The sequence below is a fragment of the Propithecus coquereli genome, unplaced genomic scaffold (assembly GCF_000956105.1).
Source record: "Propithecus coquereli isolate 6110/MARCELLA unplaced genomic scaffold, Pcoq_1.0 Scaffold388, whole genome shotgun sequence".
NCBI lineage: Eukaryota > Metazoa > Chordata > Mammalia > Primates > Indriidae > Propithecus > Propithecus coquereli.
In genome coordinates this window covers 1,164,351-1,177,721 of record NW_012149596.1, presented here as the reverse complement: position 1 = coordinate 1,177,721, position 13,371 = coordinate 1,164,351, and the positions used below count along the sequence as shown (strand labels likewise).

At 53.7% G+C, this 13,371-nt stretch overlaps 2 protein-coding genes across 3 annotated transcripts in view; both read left to right on the top strand.

The window, feature by feature from the left end:
• The first annotated feature begins 1,143 nt into the window (after positions 1-1,143).
• On the top strand, positions 1,144-6,574 carry CFP (complement factor properdin). The gene is made up of 9 exons (XM_012652333.1): positions 1,144-1,252; positions 1,351-1,498; positions 2,751-2,926; positions 3,358-3,528; positions 3,666-3,857; positions 4,060-4,233; positions 4,486-4,677; positions 4,832-4,943; positions 6,349-6,574. The coding sequence occupies exons 1-9, from the start codon at positions 1,180-1,182 to the stop codon at positions 6,503-6,505; spliced, it is 1,395 nt and encodes a 464-aa protein (XP_012507787.1). The 5' UTR covers positions 1,144-1,179; the 3' UTR covers positions 6,506-6,574.
• Positions 6,575-10,889: 4,315 nt separating this feature from the next.
• Positions 10,890-13,371, top strand: part of SYN1 (synapsin I) — a 43,372-nt gene continuing 40,890 nt past the window's right edge. For both annotated transcript variants that reach the window (XM_012652330.1, XM_012652329.1), the window contains exon 1: positions 10,890-11,394. In XM_012652330.1, coding sequence (XP_012507784.1) covers positions 11,018-11,394 — 377 coding nt within the window. In that variant the 5' untranslated portion in view covers positions 10,890-11,017. The remainder of the gene's footprint in view (positions 11,395-13,371) is intronic.

The following is a 13,371-nucleotide window of genomic DNA, read 5'->3' as shown; positions in this document are numbered from 1 at the left end:
GGCTCCTTTTTGTTAATTAAAAAATATTCCTGTTTTTAAAGTGGGCTCTGGAGTTTTGCTAGGGTTTCTTAAAAAAAAAGGAAGAAAAGAAAATAGGTTTGAGAGCCACTGGGCTAGAGAGTGACAGGGATGCCAGACAGTAAAGGCAGCTCAGAAAGGCCTCTGTGGGGCAGGGGGTAGGGGGGTGACATTTATTGTTCATCTCCTCCTTTAGAACATAAGTCCCTAAGTCCCTGGATGGCCAAGATTTTTGTCCTGTTCTCTAATGCTGAGAACCACATCTGGCATCCAGTAGATGCTCAATAAACATTGAATACATTTATTTAACAAACACGGAGCGCCTACTGTATGCCAAGCACTGTTCTAAGAACTTTAAAAAGCGAAATCCCAATCTCTGCAAGAAAGCCTACCTATGTTGTAAGTGCTGTCTGTGAGCACATTTTACAGAGGAGGAAACAGGCTGGGGGAGGGGGGTGTTACCTGCCGGAGGGTTCTCCGATGGAATATGGCCAAGCCGGTTCCCTCCTAACTGCTCCCAGGCTCCTCCCACTTCTCTTTCTCACTTCCCCTGTGCTGAGCACCCCCCCATGCTGACCGCAGGGAACCTAGCTTTCAGGAAAGAGGAGGGTGGAGGTCAAGTCAGGATGGAGGATGAAGCAATTACCTCAATGCCCCCCTCCACCCCACGAGGAAGGACACACTGAGCACACCACACTCATTTCACCTTTTTTCAACACCCCCATGAGGTTGACCTCATCGTTGTGGTAGAGAGTATGCATTTTACAGATAGGGAAACTGAGGCTCAGGGGTGTAAGTGAACTTGCCCAAGGTCACACAGCTAGGAAGTTGCTCCAAACTCCTATGCTCCATTTCCCCTCACTGAGAATTTGTCCAAGGAGTGTTGAATGAGCACTGAAAAGTTGCTGGGGAGAGCGTGAGGTGGGGATATGGTGACAAAACAGGACCAAGGGTGAAACAGGAAATCAGGAGGGAGAGTAGAGGAGGAGGCAGAGGGGACAGGGGAGAGGTCAGAGCTGAAGAGGCCTGCAGGATGCCCTCTCCTCTCCCCCGCCCTTCGCCCTCCCAGTTCCTCTTTCTCTGCTGACTCGAGGAACAGGTCAACCCAGATAAAGCTGGGCTTCTTCCTCTTGGCACGGGGGCCAGGAGACAGTGCTCAACATGACTGCCCGTGCACCGGCCCCTCGGTGGTTGCTGCTGCCGCTGCTGCCGCTGCTCACCCTGCCAGCCACAGGTGAGCGGGTGAGGGCCCAGCTGGACCCCAGGGGTGCTCAGGCCCACCCCATTCCTGACCATGCCTCACCCACCCACCCATCCCCGGCCGCATTACAGGTTCAGACCCCGTACTCTGCTTCACCCAGTATGAGGAATCCTCTGGCAAGTGCAAGGGCCTCCTGGGAAGTGTCAAGGTGGAAGACTGCTGTCTCAACGCTGCCTTTGCCTTCCAGGAAGATGGCAGCAAGATCTGTCAGATATGCAGGTTAGGGGGAACTTGGGGTGGGGGGGAAGCAAAAAGGACTATCTGTGGAATGACCCAGAACTGGGCATTTTCCTTCTCTGGGATTTCCAAGGGTGGCCCTGAGGCCCTGATCATGACCATAGCTCGGGGTTTCTCGACCTTGGCCCTATTAACATTTGGGGTTGGAAAATTCTTTGTTGGGGTAGCGGGGTACTGACCTATGTATTGTGGGACAGTTTATAACATTCCTGGCCTTCCACTAGATGCCAGTAACAACTCCCCTCATCAATTGTGACAACCAAAAATGTCTCCAGACATTGCCAAATGTTCCCTGTGGGCCAAATCACCCTGGTTGAGAACCACTGCCGTAGCTCACATATGTTGCCCGCTTCCAGCACGCCGCGAGTGCAGGAAGCGTTGCGGGTAGGCTGCAGCTCAGGTGCTTCTGGAGGTAGCCCTAGTGTCCTAATTGTGATGACAGCTCATACTTACTGAGTGCTTACTATATACGGACACATTGTGGGAGTGGAAGAGTTTGGGGAATTCTGAGGGCAGCTCCAGACCCCCAATTATGATGATACTTCACATCATCGAGCACTTCCTGCATACCAGGTGCATTGCAGGGGCGGGAGGGCTCAGCTTGAGAATTTCTGAGGGTAGCTCTAGTCTCCTAATCATGATTTCCAGCTTGCACGTATTGAGCCCTTACTGTATTCCAGATCTATTTTCTAACTGCTTACGGTACATTCTGGATATGCTGTGGGGATGGGGAGCTTGGGATTTTTGAGGGCAGCTCTGGGCCCCTAGTCATGTCAACAGTTCACGTCTATTAACAGCATACCCAGTGCTATGCAGGCGGTGGGGGTAGATCCGGGGGATTTCTGAGGAGGCCTCTGAGCTTGTTGGGGTGATGGCTCCTGTTTATTAAGCACTTCCTGTTTGCCTGCTACTGTGCAGGGTGGTGACCTGGTGAGTTTGTCACAGCAGCTCCAGGCCCCTAGTCCTTACATTTGCTTACTGCATCCCTGCTTGTCCTTGGGGACCTTCCAACTCCAGGTCCCTGGTCATGAAGGTAAATGACATTTATCAAGCCCTTACTGTATGCCCACCTCTTCCCATTCAATCCCCCGACATCCCTAAGAGGTCGGTGCTCATCAGTCCATCCCACACACATTTAGCCAGCACCCCCTTGTGTGCCTGCTTACACTCCGGAGTCCCGAATGCCATCCTTGATACCTCGCAGCAGGATGGGATACCTGTGCTCTTTCTACAGGTTCCCACGATGGTCACCGTGGTCCCCATGGGCCCCCTGCTCAGTGAAGTGCTCTGAGGGATCCCAGCTGCGGCATCGGCGCTGTGTGGGCCGGGACGGGAAGTGCTCTGAGAAGGCAGTGCCTGGGACCCTTGAGTGGCAGCTACAGGCCTGTGAGGACCAGCCGTGCTGTCCTGGTGAGGAGGACAGCAAGGCGGGCAAGCATTCCCTGCTAACCGGCACTGGGATGATCAGTGCAGGGGCACTGAGGGCAGGCCTATGCCTGATGGTTGTGAGGACTGAAGGAACAGAGTGGTGGGAGGCAAGGTCAGAAAGGTGAGGGGGGCCTGATTCTTAGGGGCCATGGTGAGGACATTGCCTTTTAGTGTGAGTGATCTGGACCGTGGGCAGGGGAGAAATGTGATCTGACTTGGGTTGGGAAGAGGACGGACTGTATGAGGGACCAATGTGAAGGCCGCTGTGGTCATCCAGGGGAGCAGCGATGGTGGGTTAAGTGTGGTGGCAGAGGATATGAGGACACGATTAGCTGATGTGGGGCACACAAGGAAGCAAGGAGCCCTGAATGACACCCTACCTCCATCCCATCCCCCTCTCTTCTCTCTCACAGAGATGGGTGGCTGGTCTGACTGGGGGCCCTGGAAACCTTGCTCTGTCACCTGCTCCAAAGGGATCCAGATCCGCGAGCGAGCTTGTAATCACCCCGCCCCCAAGTGTGGAGGCCACTGCCCAGGAGAGGCACAGGAGTCACGGGACTGTGACACCAAGCAAGTTTGCCCCAGTGAGTGACGGCAGCCATAGGACACCAATGGGGGCAGCCAGGGTGGGTCTGTGGGGTTACAGCAGGGAACTGCCGGGGTGAGAAGACTTCAGCGCATATAACCACACTTGCATCTCCCTACCCCCACCCCACCACAGCACATGGGGCCTGGGCCGCCTGGGGCCCCTGGAGCCCCTGCTCAGGATCCTGCCACGGGGGACCCCAGGCACCTATGGAAACGCGAAGGCGCACATGTTCTGCACCTGAGCCCTCCCGGCAGCCTCCTGGGAAATCCTGCCCAGGGCCAGCCCATGAGCAGCGGGGCTGCACTGGCCTGCCACCCTGCCCAGGTACGCGGGTATGAGGCCTCTGACACTCTGCCGGTGGGGCTCTTGATTCAGGGCACAGATGCTCTGCTATTTCAGGAGGTAGAGTTCCTATACCATGTGACCATGGAGCCCTTCATCTGGGGACAGTTTGCCTCAAGGGTCTAGGGGCAGAGGGGAGGGATTAAGGTGGTCTTTCTCCTCACTCCCTTTCCTCCTCCAACAGTGGCTGGGGGCTGGGGGCCATGGGGCCCTGTGAGCCCCTGCCCTGTGACCTGTGGCCTGGGCCAGACTGTGGAACAACGGACATGTGATCACCCTGTGCCCCGGCACGGGGGCCCCTTCTGTGCTGGTGACGCCACCCGGACCCACATCTGCAACACGGCCGTGCCCTGCCCTGGTCAGCACCTCAGGATCCACCATTTCCATGCCTAAGCCCCCCTGCCCATCTCTGTTGCCCAGTTCCTGCTGCTGAGGCCTTGTTCCTGTCTCCGATTCCTCCTTTCCTGGCCCTAATGCCTTAGTTCCACTTCTGATCCGCCATTCCCATATCTGATTGCCCCCACTCCCTCCTGCAGTCCTCACTCCTTCCTCTGAGCCCCCTTGCTAGTTCCCAGCTTTGGTCTGAGCCCCTGTTGCCCTGGCTCTGCAGTGGATGGAGAGTGGGAGGCCTGGGGGCAGTGGAACACCTGCACCCGCCCGAACGTAAAGTCCATCAGCTGTAAGGAAATCCCGGGCCAGCAGACACGCTTAAGGATCTGCAAGGGCCGCACGCTTAATGGACAGCGATGCGCCGGCCAGTACCAGGATATCCGGCACTGCTACAACATCCAGGGCTGCATCTGTGAGTGCCCCACAGACTACGCTGAGGGTGGGGCAGCCCATGCAGGGACGAGGGTTTCCCAACTCTGCTACGGACCCCATGTACCCACAGCCTGTCTCTCACCTTCCCACTGAGACCTCAGATTCTGACTCTGTGATCCCCACCCCTATTGCAGGGAAAGGCTCATGGTCAGAGTGGAGTACCTGGGGACTGTGCATGCCTCCGTGTGGCCCCAAGCCCACCCGTGCCCGCCATCGCCTCTGCACAGCCTTGCTCCCCAAGTTCTCGTGAGTGAGGGGGCAGAGTGTTCCTGGGAGGGAGTCAGGATACCGAAGGTGGGAGAATTGGCTACCCCAGGCAATCAGGGCTTCCACCTCTGGGTCTAAGGTGTCTGCCTTGCCAGGTGCCATCTACCAGCTGCGGGAAGTGGGGAGAAACTAAAGGAGATGATAAAGAAGCTACTGGGAGAGAATTCTTAGCCTCTGTACCCCTCAGTCACTCACTCAGTTACTCAGCCATTCTCCCATTCCCTCAGTCCTTCATGTGTCATTGACTCTGACCTCTCAGTTGCCCATGCTTTGAGTTGCTCAGTCACTCGGGCCTCCATTCACGTACTCACCCCTGCAGTCGCCTACACCTCCATTCACTCACTTGCCATCTCACTGCCCCAAGGCACTCCAAGGCCTTTTCAGCAACAGTTGTAGACATACAGAACCCAGATCCCATGAATCCCCCAAGGGACCTAGCAGGGCCCTGAAACAAGGCATGTGAAGAGCGACTGGTGTGTGGAAAAGAGACTTCCACCTCAGCCTAGGTCCAGGAAGCTGATCTGGCCTCCTGGGGCATGTAGGGTCAGGAAAGGAATCCCTGGCATCAAGACTTTGATCAGAATCCTGGACACAAGTGATTGGCCACTAAAAGTGTTTCCCAGTGACAGAGTGGCCTAGGTATTAGAGGGGGTTCAAATACTCACCCCTTCTTTTCTTCCACATACATCAAGCTACCAGATTAAGTGCACTGTCCCCAGATCGTGGAAGGCCTGCCATCTGTGAAGGGATCTCCCAGCTATAGGGTTTAGAGTGGGTCCTGAAGATGAGTTAGAGGTGTCGAATGCAGGCGCAAAGGACTTGAATGAGTGAGAGACTGAATGGGGAAGGACTAATTGAGAGAATTGGGGTGAGAGTGAATGGAGAGCTTGCCTAGTGGGAGAAAGAACCCAGGCAAAGACCTTTCTGGACATGAGACTGAGTTTGGATAAAGTAAAGGAGAGCGAGAAAGAGATTGGCATGGGGCAGGGATTGGGCCCAACGATAAGGCCTTGAATGTCAGGACAAGGCACTTGAGTTTTTTGCTGGGGGCAGTGGGGAGAGATATAAAGGGTTTAGGAGGTAAGAAAAGGTAGCTCATGTCGACAAGAAACAATCACCAGCATTTATTGAGGACTTACTGTGTGTCAGGCACTGCTCTGAGCACTTTACCTGAATTAACTTATTTATCCTCACTCATCCCCATGAGGTGGGTATTAATAGTATTCCCATTTTGCAGACAAGGGAAACTGAGGCACGGGGAAGCTAAATTGCCCAATAGCTCACAGCTAAAAAGTAGTGTTGAGCACAAGTAGGCACCCAAGAGTCTGTCGAATGCCTTCTTGCCTTCCTTGAGTTTCTCTCCTCCATTTCCCCAATGCCCCAGGCCCACCATTTCCATGGTCGAAGGTCAGGGTGAGAAGAACGTGACCTTCTGGGGGGCACCACGGGCACTGTGCGACGAGCTGCAGGGGCAGAGACTGGTGGTGGAGGAGAAACGGCCATGTCTACACGTGCCTGCCTGCAAAGACCCTGAGGACTAGAAGCTCTAACACTTCTCCCTTCCACTCTGACCCTCTGAACTCCCAAACCTCAATAAACCAGCCTCTTCGGGCTCTTCTAAGATTCCTTAAAGGGGGAAAAGCAACCTACCCCTTCCCGAGAAGTGGGGGCAATAGCATCCTCTCGGGCAAAGGGCACAGCACGGGCAAAGTCGCAGCGGCCTGTGTGGAAAAACAGTATTTCCACTGTGGCCGCAGTTTGGCAGGAGGGGAAGTGTCCAGCCGCTGCTGTGACCCCAATATCTGGGCCCCCAACCCCGCTAGTGCCCTGGGGCCGCCTGGCACGTCCCTCTGCAGAGCTCTGCGGTACGGGTTTCCTCATTGGCTACTCGTCCCGGCAGGCACTTCTTGGTTGGCTGGCGTGCTTGTTGTCTCCCCGCCTCCTGAAGCTCGCTAGGTTCCGCCCGCCTGAGCCTCTGCTGGCCGACTCCGCGTCAGTTGACCGTGAAAGGCAGCAGAGGCGTGGCCGGGGTTGGCGCCCTGCCGCGCGAGCACCTGCACCCACCCACTCCCAACAGCCTGGCTCCAACGCCGCAATTACGGGCGACAAATAGCTCGGCGAGGCGGGGGGCGGGAAGAGGAAGTGCTATGATGTGCTCTGAGCTGGGGCTGGGGCAAAAAGAAGCATCTGCCTGCAGGAGCCCCCAAGACAAACCCAGACATATATATCCTCTAGAACTTGTTCAATCATTCAACACTTATTAGCGTTTACTGTATACTTAAAGCTAAGTCTGGGCATCTGGGTTGGAGGAGGGCTGGTAGAAGGAGAGGACATCCGAGCAAGGGAACAGACTCAGAATAGTTATTCCTCTCGTTTGAACATCCATTCGACACTTAACGCCTACTGTATACTAACAATAGTGCTGGACATCGTGGGGAATAGGGAAGAAGAGGAATCAGAATGGTATGTGTCTCCACAGTGAAGGGGACAAACCCACATACCAGTGCTCTTAGCATTTGCTCATTCATTTACCACTTACTGAATGCCAGGCCCCTTGTAAGGAGACACATTATAAGAATCATCATCATAATTATGGTAATAGCTAATGCTTAGAAAAAACTGCGTGCCTAGTAGTGTCTTAAGGCTTTCCATAGCATGAACTCATTTAATCCGCAACCAACCTTTGAGGGTCAGTATTATTATCCTGATTTTACAAAGGAGAAAACAGGCACAGAAAGGTAGTAGGCTGGACATTTTTGAAGCACCATGGATTATGGTGAGGCAGAAGCAGAGTTCAGGACTTCGCACTTTGGTGAAGGGGACCCCTCTGTGTAGGAAGGTTCGGGTGGGAGGTTTGTGACACCTTAAGTCTGCTGGCATGCTCACTTGACTTCTCTGGGTTGCTTTCCCTTTATGTAAAATGGGCCAGTTGATGGGTGGATAAGTACTTGGTCATCTTGAGAGGACTGAGTAGTAAGGGGTTCTGGTTGCTACTATAGGATATAAGAGGTATGTGTTTACAAGAAAGCTCAGCTGTGTGTGTGCATTATGAGGTGCATACATATCTTTGTGTGTGTGATATGCAGACCTGCAGGGCTGTGCAAGAATTAAGGATGTATTGAATGTATGTGGAGTGTGTGTGAGGTTACAACTGTGTGTGCGCCACAACAATGTGTGAGTCATGTGTGTCTGTGCACACGCACATTAAGGTGGCATGGATATGTATTTATGTGTTATAGGCATGGGTACAATTCTGAATGTGAGCGTGTATATGTGTGTGAGATTTGTTGCCCACCAATGCACAACAAAATCATTCTTGGAGCCCCTTTTGTACACCCATTCCTGGTGAAGAAGACGGAGACTGTGCAGAGGAGTCTTACCTCTGCCTAGGTGAGTTGAGATACTCCTAGAAGAAATCTTCATTCCTCTATAATACAATCCACGAAAAAAATAATGTCTGGAAATTTGAGCCACTTGGAAAAAGGGAATGGTACTGGGAGCCACAAGTACTAGGAGCCTGGGAACAGGGCCCCTAGAAAGAGGCACAGTCTGGATCAGATTCCTGAGGAACACGAATTCAGACCCAGAGTAGCCAGAAAGACCTGCAGCTGCTCCTGTCCCCCAGAGAGGGTACCACGCCCTTCACAACTTGTTTACTTCCGTTAATGAGCAAAAAACTAAGGAGCACATACTTCAAAATGTTGGAAAATACCTCATTTGTGGGGAGTCCCCATTTGGAATGCCAGAGAGGGCATCCTGGAGGGAGGGGAAGGGATGGCGAAAACAAAGGCCTGGAGGTGGGACAGAAGCTGGCTGGGTTGGAGGAGGGAGTAGAGGATGGTTGGGGAAGTTTTTAATTTGGGGATTATGGGAGCCTAGGGGAAGAGGAGATGGAATCTGAGACCTGGAGATGGGGGGCTTCCTGGGTACAGTGGCCAAAGACAACCCTTGAGAGAGGGAGGGGAGAGGGCATTCCTGGCAGAAGTTACAGCACATGCAAAGATACAGAGGTTGCCCCTCCCCAACCTCTCTCCTTAGAGGTGAGTCAGAGGTATACCCTTTTCACACACGAGGAAACCAAATCTCAGCGGGATTAAGTCACTTTCCCAAGGGTATGGTGGAGGCCCGATTTGAACCCAGGCACTGTGACTCCAGACCACACACTATTACTGCCTCGTTTAAACTAGCCAATGATCTCATGAATGAAGAATGAACAAATGAATAAGTGGATGATTCATCTGAAAATCCTGCAGGCAAAAGAGACCCCCTACTTCTTGCTAATCTGCCACCTCACCTGGTCCACCATCGTCATTCACTGTGGCCAACGTCCTACCCAATCTGGCCCCTGCTAACCTCTGACCCTATCTCCTACAAAAGCCCCTCACTTTGTTCCAGCCACACTTACATTGGCTGTTCTCTCTTCCTGGCACATTCTTAAAAGAAAAAAAATATGTATGGATCACAAAGTGAACATAACCCTTTGGGAATGAATTGGAGTTCTCAGATTCCCTCATCTGTAAAATGGAAATTACATTATCCACCCCATAGGATTGTTGTGAAGGCTGGATGAAACGATGCATGTAAACAGCTTAGCTAAATGTTGGTTACAATCAGTCAACAAATGATTATTTATGAGTTTGTGCTTTTATTGTCATCAGGATCTTATAGGTTTGACAGGTTGGCTCCCACATCCCACCTCTGCCTGGACTACCTCATTTGTTCATGTGTAAACACTATTTGGCACCTACTGTATATGCACACTGCGATGGGCCTGCCTCTGTGGAAAGTTCTAAGGTGCAAGGGGAGACATCTATGGGCATTGATGACACCAGATGGTTATTGTGGGTTTTGGCTGTGTCCAGAGCAAAGGAATGGGGGCATATACACCAAGTGTGTTGTGGTTAGTGGGGGGGATAGACATGCATCAGGGTTAGAGCTACAGGGAATGTGTATTGCAGCTCTGTGTTTTTCCATGATCATCTGTGAGTATGTGTTTTGTCTGGGTGTGCACGCTCATGTGAGTTTCCCTTGGTCTGTGTGTGTCAGTGTGTTGTCTGTTTGTGTGTGTGTGTGTATAAGTGCATGCATGCCCATGCATGTTACCCTGGGCTTGCATGTCTGTATATACACCTAGATTGGTGTCTGTTTTCTGTCTGTACGTGTCCCTATGTGTTTCCTTACTTTTGTGTGTGTGTATATGTATCTCCGTGTGTGTCATTCCCTGTGTGCCTCCAGGCCCCCCGACACCCTGGGCAAGAGTGTGTACACCGCTCAAGTGTCCGCCTCCGCTCGTCTGATGCTGTCTATGCCGCCCCCGCTCTCTGCCTAGCTGAGCCTGTGTGGACGTAGGAGACTGATTTACCCGCGGGGCACTGCGTGTGACCCCACCCCTCGCTGCGAGGAGGTTACTTCTCTAGTTTTGTGTCTCTGAGTGTGCTTCCACCCCCACCCCCACCCCCGAAATGCCTTCTGCGGTGAATGTCAACACTGGAAACCAAGTGTCTGCGGAGGGCCCTGTGTATGGGTGCGAGTGGGTATGAGGACCAGGATGAGGCGGGCTGGCGGGTGGCCTGCCTGACTATCGACCCTGACCCTCCAGAAAAGCACCCCACCCCCACTCCCCAAATTGCGCATCCCCTATCAGGGGGGGGAGGGGAACCAGGATGCGGCGTGGCGCGTGCGCATTTCCAGCTTCAGCACCGCGGACAGCGCCTTCGCCCCCGCCTGCCGGCGCGCGCCACCGCCGCCCCAGCACCGAAGGCGCGCTGACGTCACTGGCCGTTCCTCCGCAAACTCCCCTTCCTGGCCGCCTTGGTCGCGTCCGCGCCGCCGCCGGCCCAGCCGGACTGCACCACGCGAGGCGCGAGATAGGGGGGTACGGGCGCGACCATCCGCGCTGCGGCGGCGGCGACCAAGCGCTGCCTCAGTCTGCGGCGGGCAGCGGAGGAGTCGCGTCGTGCCTGAGAGCGCGGCTGTGCTCCCGGGCCCCGCGCGGTCCGCCCCCGCGGCTCTGGCCAGATTGCCCCTAGGACCCCCTGCCCCAAGCCGCAGCCATGAACTACCTGCGGCGCCGCCTGTCAGACAGCAACTTTATGGCCAATCTCCCGAATGGGTACATGACAGACCTGCAGCGCCCCCAGCCGCCCCCGCCGCCGCCCGCTGCCCCCAGTCCCGGAGCCACGCCCGGTCCCGCGACCGCCACTGCCGAGAGGTCCTCTGCGGCTGCCCCCGTGGCCTCTCCAGCTGCCCCTAGCCCCGGGTCCTCAGGGGGCGGTGGCTTCTTCTCGTCGCTGTCCAACGCGGTCAAGCAGACGACGGCGGCCGCGGCCGCCACCTTCAGCGAGCAGGTGGGCGGCGGCTCTGGGGGCGCAGGCCGCGGGGGCGCCGCAGCCAGGGTGCTGCTGGTCATCGACGAACCGCACACCGACTGGTAAGCCACTGCCGCGGACGTCTCCCCGCGGGCCTGGGCCCCCAGATCGTTTGGCGGCAAACGAGCAATTATCGAGCGCCGTTTGTGTACCTGGCACTTGGCCCTCTCACCCAAATTCTTTCCCTTTAAATTATTGTTCTGGGCGCTTCCTGTGTGCCCCACCCTTGTCCCCCCAACCAACCTTCTCGGTGGATACAGGGAGCAGTTATTGGGCATCTGCCGTGTACCTCTTCCCCAGACCCCCTTTCCAAAAGCCGTGGCTTCAATATATCCTGTGATCCGAGTATGCCCTGCCTACCCTCTCAACCCTCACCCCAAAGACCTGGTCCTCTGATGGATCTTGTGAGCACTTATCGAATACCTGCTGTATGCCTCATCCAAGAGCCCTTCCCCGAGGCCTTTGGCTTCAATGAGTTTTGTGCGCATTTTTTGAGAGCCTGATGTGTGTCCTGTTCTCCTCAACCCTTGCCCCAAGGCCTTCTCTCTAATGGATCTTGTGAGCATGTATCCAGTCAGTGCTACGCGTCCCACCCCAGACCCCTCCTCAAAGACCTTTTAAACTGTTCAGTAAACATTGATTGAGTGCCGGCTGTGTATCCCACCCCAGCTTCTCGCCAAAAGCTTTGCCTTTAATGGATCTCGTGATCGAATGGATCCTTGATTGAATGCCTTCTGTGTGCCCCGATTCCAGGCCCTCTCTCCGAGGACCTTTTTCTCCAAAGGATCTAGGAAGCATTTATTAAGTGCCTGATGTGCGCCCCATCCCCAAGCCCCTTCTCAAGCAAATCATTTTCCTCCAGTGAGTTCCGTGAGCATTTTTGAGCCTTCTGTGTGTGACTCATCTTCAGCCTCTCCTCAAAGACCTTTTCCTACAATGGATCTAGAAAGCATTTATTAAGCACCTCCTGTATCCCTTGTTCTCAAGCTACTTCTTCAAAGACGTTTCCTTTGGTGAATCTATCTAGCATTTATCAACTGCCTACAGTGTGAGCCTTCTCTAAAGATTCTTTCCTCCAATATTTTCAGCAAGCATGTATTGAGTTCCTGCTGTGTACCTCACTCCCAAACCCTTTCCTCAATGCCTTTTCCTCCAGTGGCTTCAGTCTGCATGTATTGAGCACTTTCTGCATGACCCAACCTTAGACCTCTCCACAAAGGCCTGTGCCTCCAGTTAGTCCAGTGCTCAGATATCTAGCACTTGCTGTGTGCACCATTTAACTCTTTCCAAAGACCTTTTCTTTTAAATACTCCTTGGAGTATTTATGGAGCACCTACTGCGTGCCTGATTCTGTGCCTTCTCCACAAAAGCTTTTCCTCCCAGGGATGAAGAATCAGCTTACATAGATCAAGTATCTGCATCCTAATTTCCCCTCCCTGAAGGGCTTTTCCTGCAAGGATCTGGTGAGCATTTATCAAGTGATCGTATGCCCATCCCTAACCCCCTCCCCAAAGGCCTTTTATTTTAACGAATCCAGTGAGCATTTATTCCTTGTCTGCCAAGTTGCTCCATTCTAATCACCTTCCCCTAAAGACCTTTCTCTCCAGTGGCTCCCATGAGCATTTATGGCATGCCTTCTGTGTGTTCTGTGTATTCACACCACCTCCCCAGAGTCCCTTTCTTCCAGCGGATGCAGTGAGCACATGTGCAGTGCCTATTATATGTAGGGAGTACATTGCCCCTAAAAGAACCTTCCCCAATCACAAGGCCTCCCCCCAAGATCCTTTCCTTTGATAAATCCAGAGCCCAATTTATAAGGGTTACTCTTTTCTCACACCCTTCAGCCCCCCCTAGGATTCCCTCTCCCAACCTTAAGTCTATACCCCAAAGGGCCTTTAGTCTATTTAAGCTGGTAAACAACTTCCTCTTTCCAAGTCTCTGGAAGTTCCCGCCCCTGCCTCAAGAGCTCTCTCTCCAGGGGTCTACTTCAGCCTAAATTGGTCAGTACCAGCTGTTTACTGCTTAGATTACCCATCCCC